The following is an 18455-nucleotide window of genomic DNA, read 5'->3' on the forward strand; positions in this document are numbered from 1 at the left end:
GACTATCAGGTGAGAGCTTAGCTCCGTTAGCTGAGCAGTTGTCCATAGACAGAGGCTATAGTCCTCAACACAGTGGTCATCGGATCGATTCCTGGTTTTGGTGCTGTTTGTTGCATGTGTTCCTCTGCTCACTCTTCCTATGTGTCCTGTCTCTCTTCAGATATCCTATCTAAATAAAAGCAAAAAAAAAATGTGCAGGATAAAATCGGCAAAGATCTTGAAGTTTTTAAGAGAAGCTTTTAATGTAATGATGTATGACACACAGAAGCTTGACCTAAATTATTCTGCTAAAATAAATAGACATGGCAATTTGGCAGCAGTAAATAACAACACAGACAGCATTCAGTCCATGTTTTTGTCGTCTTAATTTCACATCACCAAACAAACTGCCTCTGTTTTCTTTATGTAGGACCTGGAGGGAATGCAAAAGGAGCTGGGTCCTCTTCATGACCAGCTGGATGAAAAAGTCGGTCGCCTCACCAAGGGTCTGAGCGATGGCAGCCTTGCCAATGACGTCAGTGACGCAGAGGAACACGCCAAGCAGCTCAATGAATCTGCTGCCATCTTGGATGGGTAAATACAAACACAACATTTACTTACATCTGTTCACACCAAGCATATAAGGCTGATATTATTAATGATGAGGATTTTTAAGTAACATTTTTCAGCGAGATAGTCATGTTTTGTTTTAATTGTGTTTTATGAATAGATTTTTTCCCTCAAATTCATTGTTTTATCGTTCATAACAAAACTACAATAGTATTTTTGGTTTAAGTTATGTAATAAAGAAGGGAATTTGTTAAATATGATATCAAGTTTTCAAGTCACTTGGAAAGCTCCGATAAACAACCATTTCTCTAAATATTCAGGTTCAGCCTTGTTGGGCATTTTAAAGCAGATTTCTATAGTTTAAATTCTGTAAACGTTTGGGAAATTGCATTCTTTTTTTTTGCCATTAGGGTTTTTTCTTAGTACACAGAACATGCACCTTGTTCTGCTTTAAAGAATAAAAACTAAATATAGTGACTTTGATGAATGTATGTGCTAAGAAGTGATTTCAGTTATTCTCCTGTTTAATAGACTGAGCTCTGAGTATGAAAAAGAGTAACTAAAATATTTTTTATTTGCTCCCTCTCTTCTTGCAGTATTTTGGCTGAAGCTAAAAATTTGTCCTTCAATGCCACAGCTGCCTTCAATGCCTACAGCAACATTAAAGCCAATGTGGACGCAGCAGAGAAAGAAGCGAAGGCAGCCAAACAAAGGGCGAGTGAGGCTCTGGCACTGGTATGTAGTCATGTAAATAGGCACAGGCAGAAACCATTCACCAACATTTATCAACTACGTTTATACAAAGCCAAACTATTTTTTTTAACGGACACTTTCAGGGCCAGAATTTGACATAAACTAAAATAAACATTTTGGTGCCATTAACATATTCTTGTTTTGATTTTCTTATTTTCTTCCAAACTGTTTCTTTTAGCTTTTAACGGCAAGAGCAGTTCTTTCATACTTCTGATCATGTCTCATCAGCAATCTTGCACCATTTGTACGTCTTGCAACCATACTATTAATGCATGCTTGTACATATATTTTTGTGATCAACTTTTTATTAACACAATTTATCATTACAATTACAATACAGAAATATATCACAGTTGATAAGCCATGTAGTAAGGTTTAAAGGCAGACATACCCAGAACACCATTGGATTAGGCACGCTGTAGGGTGGAATATTTTAATCAAGGTTGTTTATTGTTCCATAACCCTGCATTAAGGAATCTAGTCTACACCATTATTGGTGGAGGTATCATTGCACTAAGAAAAATAATATATGGCAGCACATTCATTTTGATAGCAGTGATCCTTGATTGCAATGATGCTGGAGGTGTAGACCACCAAGCAATGTAACTTTGGATGTTTACAAGCATTGTTTAATAATCATCTTTGACCATTTTTTTAAGTGAGTTGTGTATGATAATGTGCAAATATGTGATTTTTGTTTGAATCCGTATCATACTACACACAGCTGGCAGCACTGACCTATAAATAACTAAAAGCAAACTAGATTTGTTCCATTTAGTTTTAGAACCACAGGATGAGCTAAATTCATCAAAGGTTTTAAGGATGTTTGGAAGAAAGTCTTTAGTTTTTCTTATTTTGCACAACACCTATCTGTCTTAAAACTGAGAGGGACAGGTTAAAGTAGGGTGATATTGTCATCTGAAAGGGGTAAAAGATGTCAGGATTAATTTCAAATAGTGACAGTAGTTATGGGCAGGAGAATAAAGAATAGTGTACATGCTTTTGACACCCCCCTCCGCCTGCCCCCAAGTCACATCTTTCAGTAGCATCTGCAGGCTGCTTAACATTTTGGTTCTGTTACAGCTGTACTTCAAATGATGTAAGAGATATTTGGTTTCAAATGTTAAAATATTTAAATCAGGAGAGACTTGAATATGGATGAACAGTTATTTAATTTAGTGAAACAGAGATGTAAAATGTATTTGCCAATCAGACTCCATCTTGCTGTCTCCGTGCACTCAAAATGATTGTGAGGATGTCAGCAGGATAGGAAACCCCCTTTATGGAGTCTAGACACTGGAGGTGATGATGAAGGGATGCAGACTGATATAAAAAGTGGACTTCTAAGGACCTGGACACTAATGAGATGGAGTTGAGGTGACTGGGGTGGAGGAGAGTCATGGTGATCAGACTGTCACAACAGATTGCCTGCAGAGGAGGAGAACAGACTTTAGAAAATGACAGAAGAAGGATGATCGGTCAAGAAAGGTCATGGCCTTATACAGTTGGTTTAGGACTTAATTGAGTAACCGGCCTTAATCAGCTGATTACAAGAGCAGGGAGACAGAGGAAGTGGAAGAGAGGGAGTAATGAACCAAATGATAAATGAAAATGAAGCTGTCTTCTTACCTAAATTGATCTTCCTGAGTCCCTGCTGCTTTTTACGTTAGGTTTTATTGGTGTATAGATTTTTTTTATTTTCAATTTTTTTTAATAGTTGAATAATGTTAAACTGGTTCAGCTGCTAAAATAGACTATGCATGCATTGTGATTCAATTCTTCCTCAGAGCAGTAGTTTCAAATGTTTGTTGTTGTTTGGATAGTTTGAAAATAAACTGGAGTCAAACATATTTGTTCATCAAATATATCTAATAAAGAGGGAATCAACTGAAAGCTTACGCTGATCATCATTTAAAAAGAAATATTGCCAGATGTTTGATTTTAATGTTAGATCAATTTTGAAAGTCATATCTGATCCAATACCTCCAGATTCAGGCTGCACAGCGAGTCCACACTGAGTTGAAAATCTAAGTTTTGACCTGGCTTGGGATTTAAGCGTATCATTTGCTCATGTCCAGATTGCTAAAAGCCAATCTCTGTGTGGAAATGATGTACACCCACATTTCTGGTGCATGCACATTTGATAAATGAGGGCCGTTCTGTCTGGAAAGCATATTTAACCTCCAAAATCCAGGAATAATATTGAAGTAAACAGAATATCAGCTTAATAAAGTCAAAGTAATCAGTTGTTTACATACTGTTTTTACGCAAACGTATCTAGTAGTAGGTGGAGTATATGGAATTAGAGGATGAAAAAGAAACTTGGGTTAAGTATGCCTAAGCATATGCAGGTGTAGTTGAATTATTTAATGATATGTGTGTCATTATCAATTTTCAGCATGTATGTAACAGTTCCTGGTTACAGTCATACATCTGAACATCTTTTGAATCAGACTTCCACATAAAGGAACATACTGGTATGTATGCATAATGCATTCCTATCATACCAGCAAAATTTCCTAGAAATGTCCTGATGTCTAGAAAAGAGTTGGAACCCTGTTTATGTCTCATGCTATTCACCTTTAGGTAGCTACTGTAAACATCAAGTACAAACATTTCAACTATTCACACCTTCAAGTGTGCCTGAAGCACCAGAGGTTGTGTGTCTGTGTGTTTTTATGTGTTTGTGTGTCTTTCATGTAGTAAGAGCACTGTAAGCGCCGGCTCCTTATTAGTCATGGCGCAGGGATCAAAGCAGTTTCTTTTCCTCTCCTCTTGCCTCTTTCCCCTTCTCGTTTTTCCCATTATCATGACCACGCACACCTGAAATCTCCTTTTTACTCCTTTTTCTTAATTTATTCATATTTTTCTCCCTGTGTTCTTGAACTTGCGTCACACTTTTTTGCTTTCTCTTTCATTCTCAATTTCTTTGCTTTTGTCCCTGTTAAACCTCTTGTCTTTGATTTTTTGTACCCTTTCCTTCACAGTATTTTCCCTCCCTCTTTCTTCTCAGTTTTTGTCCTTTTTGTCACTTCTTTTTCCTCAACTCCTCCTCCATTCCAACAGCTTTCCTTTTTGAGTCATTCACCTTGTTTGCATTTTTCTACCTTTGCGACTTCTGCCTTTCTTTCTTCTCATTTTGGCAAGAGCGAGGTTAGAAGGGTAGAGGAAGAAAGTGCTTAAAAAGAGTCAGTGAACAAAGAACAAAAAAGGTTCATAGAGAAGAGTGACTATGAGAAGGATTAAAGTCTGCTGAATGCCTTTAGAAAAATATGATTAATGCTTAATAGTCATACTTTGATCTTACAGGAAGGTAATATGCAGACGACTGCATCTTTTACTCATCTGTTTTCAATTCATGTTTAGATCTGAAGTGTGTCAGGGCTTGTTTTAGAAGAGGTTAGCAAGGTAACTTCAGGTTTAATTCTGGGTTGCTTTATTTGTTTTTTGTTTCAGTACTACAAAGGTGGTTCACTTCTAACTGTGGTAGATCACTTTGGTAATCTATGCATTGGGGGAAGACATCAATCCGTACAGATCTTCGGGTATTGACCAATGAGATATCTTGATGAAAAATTTTGTGAGCTGGGTGCTTAGTGAAGTGAGCAGGCACCCATGGGGAGAGGCTCTAGTCCTTGATGCTCTGGTTGCAGGATCGATTCCTGGCCACGGCATATGTTTGGTGCATCTTCCCCTCTTCTCTCTCCCCATGTTTCTTGTCTTTCTTCAGCTTGCCTATCAAAATAAAAGGCGAAAAAACAAACATAATCTTGAAAAAATAAATGGTTTGTGAGTTGAATAAAGATGCTGTCAATCTTGACCTTGGCTGTCGACACGTGTCGTGCTTGACTCTGGCTGCCCTCTTCTCTCTCCCCTGACCCAGTTGTGGCACATCAGGCCCTACGATAAATCTGTGGCGCCCTATGTCTAAAACTCATGTACATGACTGTATATGCATGTATAGTTTTGTATTTGCATGCAAATCAATAAACACACACAAGTGACTTTGAAAATGCTCAAGGTTTGCTTCTCAAGTTGTAAGCCAGATTTTTGCCAGCACTGAGCAAGATCTTTGTTAGTATTGGTGAGACCAGATAGCCAAGGGGTAACAGATACCCTGAGTATGCTGTAGTAGAGGCCTAAGAGTTAAACAGTCAAACAGGATTTCTGATTTCTGTTTATTTTCAGGCTTTAGGTCCAGAGGTCCCAATAAAGGAAGCAGCTCAGGGCGCCCTGCAGAAGAGTAACAACCTGCTAGACCAAGCAAAACAGCTTGAAAATGATGTCAAAGGTAGGTGTTATACTTGTGTTATACCTGGCATACTTGTATGCAAAAGAGCGATGAGGGTTAAATGTTTATTTCCTATTAAGCATTGAGTATTATCCACTCGATCCAGGGCAGTCTGTATTGTCCCTATGCACATTTGACCCTGAAGACGAGCTTGTTTGACTGGTTTAAATGCTCTGTACTCTGCTAAAGCAGGTTGGCACAGTTGTAGGAGGTTGGCTTTGGTATGGTACGGTTTCACATGCATGAGCACAAGCACAGGTACGCAACATGGAGGTGGCATATAATAATTTCACTGTTTTGCTTGACGACCATCCAGGAGCGTTAGAGAGCCGTATCAGACTAAGATGACTCAAAATAAGCCACAAAGTGTGTAAAGTTTCAGTCATTTTCACAGTGATGTTCACTATCGGGTTGGTTTATAGATTGTACTTTTGGTAAACTGCAGCAATGCATGTGTTGAATTATGAGGTCAAGATTTACAAACTTTTTCCCATCGTCAGGTAGGTTTGGATGGCTTTTTTCCCTTTATGAATGAAATAATCATTTAAAAACTGCATTTTTTATTTACTCAGATTATTTTTGTCTGATATGAACATTTATTTGATGATCTAAAGCATTTAAGTGTGAAATATTTGTAAAAAAAAAAAAAAAAAGGAAAATCAGAAAGGGGGCAAATACTTTTTCACAGCACTGTATGTACAAGAGGTATCTGTCCATGAGAAATATGTGTGTGAGTGAGCAGGGATCTGGTGATGGAGAACAGTTGCTTTGACAATGTGCAAGGCACCTGGGTGTAATGTGAATATGCCTTAGTGTATGAAAATTCACAGTGATTATATTAAAGAAAAAAACTGAAAGTTGCATTTCTATTACTGTCAGTCATAATCTGCCTCTTTGTTACTTCCTGTCAGTCACTTTTCCCCAGGTACAGAAGGTGAAGGGATTGTATTATTAGCCGGCAGGCTTGACTTTATATCTCACATCTTTTTTGTGTGTGTGCAGAGAACGCAGATAGTGTGGCCGGGCTGAAGGGCAGAGTTAAGGCAGCGAGAGACAAAACCAAAGACCTGCTGAAAGCCGTCAATGGAACCATGGCAACGCTCAACGCTATTCCCAGTGGTATGACTGCACAAACATGAGCGTATGAGCGTGTGTGTGTGTAAGAGAGAGATAAAAGGAGAACGGATCAATATCGGAGTACTGATAGAGGTCAGGAGCTCAGGTAAACTCAACTTGACACATGTCAGAACTCCCAGATTCACACAGAAGCAGCAGCGTGGTGATAGTGAGCCTGTTGAACCTCAGTGATCCACATGGTTGTGTTTGGATCAGGAAGCTGTTAAATGGAGCTTCTTTAAATTGTAAATGGTTGACCTAGAGGTTAACACACCGTGTTAAATTTCAATTCAAATCCCCTGAGAGTGAGTTCAAAATACCCTAACATGTTGGGGTCAGATATTTAGAAACTGAATGGTTCACTGACAGAAAAAAATAAAGGTTGGTTCACGGCCAAATCTGCAGAATCCTGAACAACTTCTTAGAAATGAGGTGGGTAAAAAGTCCAGAGGCAGGGATGCACTGCCAAATAAGATGGAGTGACCTCAATGCTCTCTTTATACTATGAGTTTCTGATGTGAGAAGTTCTTTTGGGTGCCAGCTCCATAGTCTTGTTTATCATTATGCAAAAAAATTGGAACATTCTTGCATAACTTTCTAGTGCTTGTAGACAAAATCAGGGCATTTTATTTATTTAATACATTAAGAACTACAGGAACTGACTGATTTCAGGTATTTTACAGGTATTTCTTTGAAATTTGTCCATGTCAGTTATGCTTTTTTGATGCTGATGATGCTCATTTGTTTGTCTCTGTCTGCATGTCATTCCCCACTCTTTCTCCACCCCTCTTCTGTCTCTCTAAAGCGGTTCTATCATATAACAACAAAAATTCCCAAAAGAAAATCTTTTTAAAAAGGGATCCTAAGCCAGTGGTACTCAACCTTATTCTACCAAAGAGCCACATTGTCTAAAAAATACTTTAGCGAGAGCCACAATACAAACCGGGAATGTAAGGTAGATAATAGATCAGTTAATCTGTAGTTGAAATGAAATTAAACAGTAAATTTGTTGATAATTATGAGGTTAAATGGGATGCAGATGTCTTTATAGTGTCAGAAAAAACAATCTGTCACTGATAATGAGCATATATTTATTTTATTTATCACTGACATCAGGCTAAAACCCTGTATCTCAATTTTTTATTTTTTTTTATTTTTTTTTTATAAATCAGTGCTATTGGTCACCCTTTACATCTGTCAGTGGTTTTTACCAATTTTAAAGCAATAAAATATGCCCAAAGATACTTTTTTTTTTCATTCCCTGAAAAGTGATCATTTTGGAGGTACCAGTCTTTGGCCCAACACCAGCATTATGAAATTTCACCTGGCCTAAAGATTTTTTAAGATATTAGAATGTGCTGAGTTTGAACTATGAGATGCTTTTCAAAGAAAATGATGACTTATGGTTGGCTATTTGGGTATTTATATCTCACATTGGGGCATTTACTGTAGTTCTGTGGCCTTATTAACATAAAAGAGATGCTTTCTAATTTTTTTCCACTCATTATTAATTCTTTAGTTAAAGGGGGAAGGGCCTCATATTGGTCTTTGCCTGGGCCTCCAAATGACTAAAACCAGCCCTGCCTCACACCTGCAGCTCTCCAGACACACCTTTTCACCCTGCCTCATTTTGGAGCTTTAGTTTTATATTTCTGCTCTTTTCACAATAATTATGATCATTAGTGCATTAAAGATCAAATAAAACACCCACGTTTGGACAACTTTCACTAGATATTAAATATTGCGTTATCTCCACATGTGATCCATGTGTGTTATGCTCGTTGATGATGACGCGCACTGGCATAATTGTCATGAGATATGGGTGTGAGAAAGCATTGGCAGAAGTGGCTGGAGAAAAAGTTGAAATGAGGAAATGGTAGGCTTCAATTTGAACACAAAATGGCACACCTCAATGAATGAGCTTACTGAAGAGACACACCACCAGTGGACTTCCTCTGCTCTCTTCTCTTACACACACTCTTCTGTCAAGTGCATACAACGGTAATAATATACAGGTTTAAAATAATAAACGTTTAAATTTGGAAGTTCAAGCCTGTCTTCTTTGTGTGGTTAACAGATTTATTGATGTGGCCTACCATGAATCTTTACTGATGACAGTGTTTACTTTCATAAAGGTTTTTAGTTAAGGGTTCATTTTGTTTTGTTTTTTTTTGTTTTTTTTTTTCAAATAAGCCCTAAAAGAGCTGCAACTGGTCACTAAAGAGTCACATGCGGCTCGAGAGCCGCGGGTTGAGTATCACTGCCTTAAGCAAACTAGGCTTGTTTAACAACTGTGTATGTACCATCAATGCATGCATCACTTGTCAAATATTAAGTATACTAGATAGCTGATTGATTTGTTTGTGTTAATCACGCTGTCTCTATTTTATGCCACATTTTTTGCAGACACAGCAGCAAAACTTGCAGCCACAAAAGATGTGGCAGGAGAGGCTAATGGCACAGCCATATATGTCCTGGGGCGCCTTGGGGATTTGAACCTGCAGCTCAACGGTCTGCAGAGGAACTACAGTGAGCTGGAGGACACCGTCAACGCGGCCAATACAATGATCCAGGACCCCGAGAAAAACAGTAAAGCACTTAAAGAACTACCTTTTTAGTGACACAGTCTGTTAGAGTAGTTCAGATAGCTGGGAAATTGTTTGAATATCCAAGTTAAATATTTTCAGCATCTTTTGCCTCAATGAAAATGTATTTGTTGATTAGCTTGTGAGAAATTAACCTTAAGGTAATACTCGTCATAAGGCTTCAAATAAAAACCCAACTCAATTTAGGGCCCAGTCCCTTTTACTAACCCAGTGTAACTGCCTGTTTACACAAATAAACACAGGCCTCAGTTAGAGACCTCCATGCATTCAGCGGTGAAATAGTTTGCAGGCTGAAAATAGGAGAAAAAGCAAGAAACAGAAATAAGTACTGTGAAATAGTCTTTTCGTCTTTGCTGTGCACAAATCTTGTTTGAAAACAATAATTGCCTGTCTCTTATTGAAGTCTGCCCTAATTAATCCTGTTAAGTGAAATCCAAAATTTGTACCTTAACACACTAGATATGTTGGAATAAGGTTTCTGTAAACATGTGAAAACACTAAGATTTACATGTGACTGAATTTTGTATTTAGATCATTAGGAAGTTTTTCACCCTTTCCTGACTGGGTTTAATTTAGGCAAATATTGCAACAGTCGGGGGGGGAAATACATCGCCCCCCCAAATGCTACAACAATAGAAAAACACTTTTCATTGTGAGGTAAATTTCCAAAATCTATCAGCCAGGGTGGCCTACGTTTCATTAAAAGTATCATAACAGAGACTTCTGTGCCAAAAAACAGTAAATGTAATCCCCAACTTCTGTCTCTTTGCTCTGGCACAGCCAGGCAGCTGCGCTCTAGCCAGAGTTCACCATAAGGTCAAGGGGCAGGCTAATTGCTGGAGTGCTAGTCCATTTTTCTCTTGAACAAGTCGCTGCAGGAACAAACATCTTACCTGCTGAAAAGAGTGCTTTAACCAATATTTCACCTGTCTTTAAGTACTAATTGAAAAAAAGAAGCAGACTGTGGCTGTCTCTCTCCAAGCAGCTACAGTTCAGTCCCTCCTGTCTGTTAGCATTGTGATGCTAAATTTTAGTGAAATATCCATTGATAGACACGTTCTATTCCTACCAAGTCTGTCACAAAATAGCCTCCAGTGCAGTGTTAATTTTGACAGCTATTTTTAATTTTAGTCTCAGTCGTAGTCGTTTGATCACATGTCTTTTAGTTTTAGTTATATTTTAGTCATTTCTACCCTTTATAGTTTTAATCTAGATTTAGTCGACGAAAACTCATTTTGGTCTAGTTTTAGTCCATAAATAGTCCTCCCATTTTTGTCCTTACTTTTAGTCCTAGTGTCTATTTTCTTGCATGAATCTGGCACCAAATCATGGGAGTGTGTTCTATTCACCCTGCTAAAACTGGATCCCTGCTTTTTACAGCTGAGAGGCAGTAGAGATACAGATGCATTGCATTTTGAAAGATTTACCCACTGGAGGAATATAATGGATTTTTGGATGTCCGAAGAAAACTAAATTGCATTTAAGTCTAGTTTTAGTCATCTTCACAAAAACTAAACTTACTTTTAGTCAGTTTTAGTCATCAAAGATCTATTTTTAACTAGTCTTAGTCTAGTCTTTCTCATGGAAAGAAGCTGCCGACAAACATTTTAGTCATAGTTTTTGTCAGTGAAATTAACACTGTGTCTCATACGGGAATTTACATAGCATTTTTGAAAATGTGAGAGGATATTATTTTGCGTGAGTAGTGTGGCTTCAGCTCGTTCATGTTAACGAGCATACCAAAATGAAACTCAAGCTGTGATGCATTAGTTACGTGACGACCACGCACCCAATTTGAAACAGCCTGAAAACAGCAGATAGGGGCGCTACTGCTAAATAAATTCTACCAATATTTCTTGTTTTTTCCGTTTTTCTTCACTTACTTTACTTGTTTAACCTAATCATCAAATCATTCTAGATTCATAAATGAGGAAATAACTCATACTTAAATCTTTTAAAAGTTCAAAAAATCAAAAGAAAAAATCGCTTCATCATCTTAACCTGTGATTTTCTAGTGATTTTAAGCTACTGCCTTAAAGTCACATGAAACTGTAAATACAAGCTCAAGCTGATATTTTTCTCTCTGTTTTTCTCTCCTTCAATCCCCACAGCCATCAGTATGTATACTTTACTTGTCTATTTTAAGTGCTTTTTTATTTAAAGTGGTGCACCAATACCATGTTGTAACTACAAAGTATTGATGACAGTGATGCAGCACAAACGTTGAAAAATGTGACTTTTGCTAATGCTGTGATACATGTTTTATAGCTTCTTCACTCTGTGTCATAAGCGGGGTTCATACAGATGCTTGAAATCCTTGAAAAATTCTTAAGTGCTTAAAAGTGCTTGAAATTAAACTGCCTCAACATAAAAATTGCTTTGTGTTTTGGATAGATAGATAAAATAGACCAAATGATCTTTTGCAGCAAAAAAAATTTAAAAATGTTGGTTAAAAAACAGATTTTCTCTTTGGGGGAATGTCCAGCACTAAACAAGTTATCTCAAGGTATCAATCATTTTTAAAATTTTCCAATTTTTATGAAGAATTTATTTTAAATGACACTATTTGGCAAGTCCATTGACTTAGTTATTGTTTTCCCTTAATTTGTCACCCATCTGCAGTCTAGGCTGCAATTCTGAAACTTCATTTTGGTCGTTCATAACATTATATCTATTTTCAAATGATAGAAAAGTCAAATTATATTTTTAACATTATTTGTACCTGCAATTATGCAATTTCCTACAGCCTAAATTTTCTGAAAATGCCTTAATTTCACCTTGAAAAGGTGTATGAACCCTGCAAGAGCTGCTTCATGCTCATTTTTTTGTTTTTGGATTTTTATCTGTTTGAATTATGCAACATGAAAATAATTTGATTTCAACAGTAGTATTGGAGCACCACCTCTTAGTTTTAGAGCCTTATTTAATAGCTTTGCGTTAAACAGTAGTTGCTTCTAATAAAGGCTTTTTTCCTCCTGCTCTGCTCTGATTGAGCATGAACATTCTGCAAGCATGGAGCGCTTTCTTTTACTTCCCCTTCTTTTGATATATGATAAAGTAAATAGTGTAGAAAAGCTGTTTGAATGCTGAGCTACACTAATTGTTCTCACTGATCTCACTGGCTTCTACATCTTCATCTTTGTACCTCCATATTTCTCCTCTCCCTTTGAGTATTATTGCAGATTTTTCATTTGTCATCTTTTCTCACTCTTTTTCTCAGCTTTTCTACTGCCATTGAGTGTTTATAGTTACTACCAGTACATTCTTCTTTATCACTTCTGTACTTTATCCCTCATTCAGTCCACGCTGCCGGCGCTAAAGTGAAGGATTTAGAGGATGAAGCTGATAGGCTGTTGGAGAAGCTGCAGCCAATCAAAAAGCTGCAGGACAATCTGAGGAGAAACATCTCTCAAATCAAAGAGCTGATCAATCAAGCCAGGAAACAAGCCAACTCAGTAAGTTCTCATCACTTTAATATCTACAACTATCAGACTGGCTGGGGGAGTTTAGCTGTATGATGATAAAGTTTAAACACCCTGAAGGCTTATTTTATTTATGCATGTAAATTCATCTTCTTTAAAATTGGACTCATTGACAGGATGTGTTGTGCTTGTTTAATTCGACGTTATTTCTCCAAGAATTCATTGTAACATTGTTTTTTTATATTAGAGTGCTAACTTATCCTTCTTTTCTTTCAATTCATCCTTTTTTAATAAAGCAGTGTGCGTAAGGTTTTGCAAATTAAATAATTTGTATGACTGTTCTCTTTAGTAAATGAATTAAAAGGACATCTTGCAGGGTAACTTTTGCCAGTAAATTATAGTCATAAGTATAATGCAGAGTCCTTTTTTAAAGTCACAAGAAGGAAGTGCCTTCCTTTAGAACAAAGTTTTTCAATTTCTCTCACTTAATAGCACAGGCTCATCCTTAAATTCTGAGAGAAAGTCAGCTATTACTCCTTAATATTTGTTTTTCATATAGCTATCTTTTTTTATTTTGTGAAGATTACCTAGAAGAATAGAAAATGTAATCAACCCCTGATTGAGCAAGTGTAACTTTAAGTTTAGAAAGTAAGAGCAGGCATACAGGTATGGTAAATATGAGACAGTTGCCTGTTGAAAAAGATGAAATCTTGATCCCATGCAGAAAAGTATTTAAAAGTCAAAAGGCTGTTTGACTGTTTCATAATGACTGAATCAAAAACATACATGTGTGTCAAAATTTTTATGGGAATTTATTTTCCTTTCAAATTTTTTCTAATTTCTCTCCCAGATCAAAGTGTCAGTGTCATCAGGTGGTGACTGTCTCCGTAGTTACCGCCCCGACATCAGGAAAGGCAGATACAACACCATCATCCTCCATGTCAAAACCACCACACCCGATAACCTGCTCTTCTACCTGGGATCAGCCAAATATGTAAGTACACTATTTACTTACTTTACCTCTCTATATAATAGAAAAAACAACTGCTTGCTTAGCTCTGTATGTTTTTGAGTATAAACATCACCATCAAAACTTCATTTTTTTCATCATTAACATGGAATTCTTTGTTTTTCTTTTCTTGAGGATTATTTTAAATCATAACTACATAGTGTGCTGCAAGAAGACTTATGATGATTGTAGTGGATGTAGCAGTGAAAGTGTCCTAATAGGTTTGTTTAATACTTGTATCTGTGCAAAGGATTTCATTTTTCAAATCTCTTCTTGGGGAGAACAGGATCCTCACATAACATCCACATAAACACCAAGTTGTGCATCACAGCACTGTGCCAATTTCAAGACACAGAGGGCATCTTTTCGGTTTAGTCTCTGTTAAATGGCTGTGAGCACACATTTTGGCCTTAAGGTCAGGGGGCAGACTAACAAATACATCTCATTAACAGGCCATGACTACACATAATTGGGATATTAGGAATGTCTGAAGAGTTAAACACAGGATGAGAAAATGAAACAGACTTTTTAGCACTAATCTGTCTACCGGTCATGACATAAATGTGTTTTTTCTCTGGTGGTTTAAAAAAGTGTTTTAACATAGCAGCAAAGCGGACAGATGATTCCTCCACTCAGGTTGGAGCATTTGTTTAAATTTGAGAGGATCGTCTTTCTTATGAGTGGGTGTGGCTTCGGCTTATTCAACAGACAAGCCCACACCATCTTAAAGCAGATTTTAATGCCTCATTTTTCATGATTTTGGAACTTAATTTTATAAACTTAGAGAAGTTTTTCATGACTCAAATTTGGCCTGGGGGCTCATAACACACTGGCCTGTCATGTAAAATACCTAATATACAGATTTTTTTTTATCACTTTGCAGAGACTTTAATGGACTTGTGAGTCAATCATTAACGGACATGACATGTAATTGCTTCACAATAGAGTGTATTGCACTAAAAGCACCATTTCAGTAGTTTTAATAACTTTTATTTAAGACTGAAAAACTTCGTACACAAACACCTGCCTTTCTGCTGGGCCTGCGTTGGCCTGTGCCATACCTATATGGTATAGCCAGACAGTCCGTCTGACTACATATGGACAATACCTACTTGCCAAAGTCTGGCTAATTTGGAGTGTATCCATACTTGTTAGCATCTAACTAACATTTTTTCCTCATTTATCTTTCATGGTCCTTATTTACCACTTGATCTGATTTTCAGCATATCCCTTCGTATCTACATAGTGCCCCCTAGAGATTGTGGCTTAACTGCAATGTCTCACACATTTTGACACATTTTGAACTTTCCCAATGGAAATCAAGCAGGCTGGCGTGTGACTGAATGGTTACAAAGGGCTGCTCAAACCCTCTTTAAAATGGATATATTAGACACAGCTGCTACACTGGATGGTTTCCTAAGGCTTGCTCAGGTCTGGATCATCCCTTAGTTATTATGCTGCTTTAGGTTTAAAGCTAGAACTGAGCCAGTCCTAAATATACGCTTTATCAAACAGGAAAGTTTGAAGCCTATAGCAGCATTACTAAGTAAGGGCTGGAAAAGCCCTAATTATAGTATTAAAGTATTTCATGAAGTGTTTATTTGTTGGTATCAGTTCACAAGTGCACAAGTAAACACACACAGGCCTTGGAGGGGAGATGTTTGTGTTTGAAGATGTCTTAGACTTAAAGTAAAATCAATTGGCACAGTGCTTTTAGTGCGGACTACACTATTGTGAAGCAATTACATGTACAAATATGAATTACTGACTCACTCTCTAATGCAGAGGTGTCCAAACTTTTTCCACATACAGAAAATTACAGTATAAGGATGTTGGGGCTACTTAAATGGCTAATTAATGGCTGACACAGCAAATAGCTAATTTCATGGATTTTAAGAAGGTCTATCAGATTTCAGTTGAGCCCTGGTTGGCCCTGGCTCTGGCCAGCCCTGTCAGACGGAGGATGAAGCTCAGAGAATTTACAGTGTTGTCTCAGTTTAAGTTTCTGATTAAAAGAACATCAATTAATTTTCCTGTCGAAATGTTTGTTTACAGAATTAGCACAGTAGTACTGCCTAGTGCTGAAACTAAATTATACACTAATCCAAATAAATTCTTACCGTCTTCACAAACTATAATTTTTTCACGTTTTCTTACTGAAAGACAAGTATAGTTTTTGGACTAACTTCCCGGATGAGGCCCCAAGGTAGCTCAAAACTATACTTATCTGTCAATAAGGAAACAAATTGAACATACACCATAGTCCAGCATGAGCTTCATGTTCTAATATGGGCCATTTTTCACTAATTTTATTGAATTTGCTGCTGGCTGATTAAAAATGGGCCAAGGGCAGCATGAGTTTTTCTGATGCGTCATTGTTACATTATCAGCTCCTTACACCAGATTTTATAATATTAAGTTTTGTTAAAAATATACAACTCAGCACCACGCCTTCTTCCCAAGACAGCAAATTCCAACAATGCAAACAAAGATTAATACTTTGTCCAAAATCTCAGTTTGTTTATGTTTAGACAATTTATCATAGAGATGATGTTGAATGGGAGAAACACACTGTAACACCCAGCACTGTTGTATTCTGAGGGCTCACAGGCTGAACTTTTCTCCATCTGTCTCTATAAGTGGATTTTCAAAGGATCTGGCTCTATTTTGATTAATGGTCATATTACTTATGTATGAGCCCAAAATAATTAATAAGAGAATTTTCAGCATGTGCTTTCATCAGAAGCTGTATCTGAACTGCACACACACACATAAGCCAAGAGCATTATTATTCATATAGTATTCTGCACAATTAGAGATTATTAGAAAGTCACGTTCGAAATCACAAACGACACAATCTTACACACACACAGGGACACACACAGTTATCTTTGTAGTCTCTCCAGGGTAATGGTGATTATTCATTAGCACAGATCACAGGGCAGCATCGTTATTATTCAACCAGCATTACACACTTTTAGTGAAACGTTACAGGCAAACACACATGAAGCATTACTATTCACACTGAATTCCTCACTATTAGAGATCATCACCGAGAAAGACAGACAAAAACACACACACGTGATGAAGCAGAGTGCTGATTTCTCAGGGGAAATCAGACTAAAGCTGATAGCAACATGAACCCGTTGTTAATTGCTGCTGCTTCTTAAGACACACACTCATTTACACACAAACCCACACTCTCAGAGGGATTATCAGAGGTACCTTAAAACAGCTCTGTGCTGTGTTTATAGGGGTGTTAGTGAGTAAGTGTCAAGAAGAATTAATTATTCTCATATTAGACAAATCACTCAGGGAGTGTGTGGGCTGTGCGAGAGGAAGAGGAACAGAAGTGTGTTTCTCCCTGTTCTTGTATGCTTATGTTTGTGTTTGTGTGGGTGTGACTTTGCTTTTGGAACGTGGGCATTTTTAAGTATGATAAATGCTCAATATTATACAGCCGTGCAACATTTATTAAATATGATGAATGCTTTAATATGAAACATTAAAATAAATATTAACTTGTCAACACCATGATCAGTTTTATCTGCAATAATAGCAGAAACATGTACAGAGTTTGAGCATCATTTCCCTGAACCATAAAGACAAAATCAGCAACCCAAACAGACTTAATGAGTGTTGATATGCAGCAATGCCTGAATGTATTACAAATGGAAATGTGGTTGAAAAGAATCCAATATTCTTTAAGTACATAAACACAAGAATCACAGGTATTAAGACCACTGTGGTACTAGGATATATGTGAGAAATGACTCCTGTAAGAAATAATTTGGACTGTTAAATTTTTTTAAAAAGGGTTGATTTTGCTTAGAGATTTTGATCAAACCTATTGTCACAAACTGAATTCTCCTCCATCTAACCATGGGCAGTCTCAGTCCCATCATCCTCAGGGAAAAAGGCAACTACCATTTTTAGTCGCTACTGTGTGATGTGCAGATTTTTAATAAATGCATCAAGGCTGCCTCAGACTACATCAGCATCTGGAGAAACACACTGTCTTGTAGCAGGACATGATCAATGATGCATCCAAGACACCCAACATCCATGACTCAACAAGACTTCTGTGTCAGAAATGTTCTTACATTGTCGCCCAGTTTGACACCCTGACCTGACATCTTCGAAGAATAAATCCCGACGACTACCAAAAAGAGAGAATTTGCTCCTTACCTTTGCATCATCATACTAGATAATAGTTAAGACTCCCCACTTTTTCTCCTGCCAGGGAACTAATATATACCTTTATTTTATTGTGTTTGCATTACCCCATGGATACATTGAGCTCTCTCTGAAGGAGGGCTAGCCCATATTGTCCTCCTCTTGATACACCCATAATTGTTATCCATAATCCAATCCAATCTATAATCATTTCTTGCTTTCTTCTTTCATGAGCAAAAGACCGCTATCAATCACATAAAGTGCCTTTGTTGTCAAGTCATTGACACTCTTGAATGACCCCAACCCCCGACCCCCAACCCCCCCGACTACCTGTGAACTTGCACACAGTCGTAGAGATAGTGGTGATGACATCCAGTGACCGATTGGGACCACACTTGCAGTTTGGCCAGTCTGTCTGTCAAAACAGAACAAGAGTTTGTTGCATAGTCTGACATAGTATAGTCATGAATGGCCAAAAATCTGTGTAGTCTGAGCCGGCCCTCAAGGCCGGAGATATACTTGCTGTTAACTAC

General features: G+C 37.4%; 1 protein-coding gene across 10 annotated transcripts in view; it reads left to right on the forward strand.

Annotated features, from left to right (window-relative positions):
- The window catches only part of lama2 (laminin, alpha 2), a 356517-nt gene that overhangs the window by 290069 nt on the left and 47993 nt on the right, over positions 1-18455 (forward strand). For 7 of the 10 annotated variants that reach the window (XM_041805224.1, XM_041805230.1, XM_041805228.1 and 4 more), the window contains 8 exons: positions 410-573; positions 1146-1284; positions 5491-5593; positions 6596-6712; positions 9116-9298; positions 11427-11432; positions 12616-12770; positions 13588-13731. In XM_041805224.1, the coding sequence (XP_041661158.1) occupies positions 410-573; positions 1146-1284; positions 5491-5593; positions 6596-6712; positions 9116-9298; positions 11427-11432; positions 12616-12770; positions 13588-13731 (1011 nt within the window). The remainder of the gene's footprint in view (positions 1-409; positions 574-1145; positions 1285-5490; positions 5594-6595; positions 6713-9115; positions 9299-11426; positions 11433-12615; positions 12771-13587; positions 13732-18455) is intronic. The other 3 variants (XM_041805225.1, XM_041805229.1, XM_041805232.1) reach the window with 1 other exon arrangement.

The sequence above is a fragment of the Cheilinus undulatus genome, linkage group 14, assembly GCF_018320785.1.
Source record: "Cheilinus undulatus linkage group 14, ASM1832078v1, whole genome shotgun sequence".
Taxonomy (NCBI): Eukaryota; Metazoa; Chordata; class Actinopteri; order Labriformes; family Labridae; genus Cheilinus; species Cheilinus undulatus.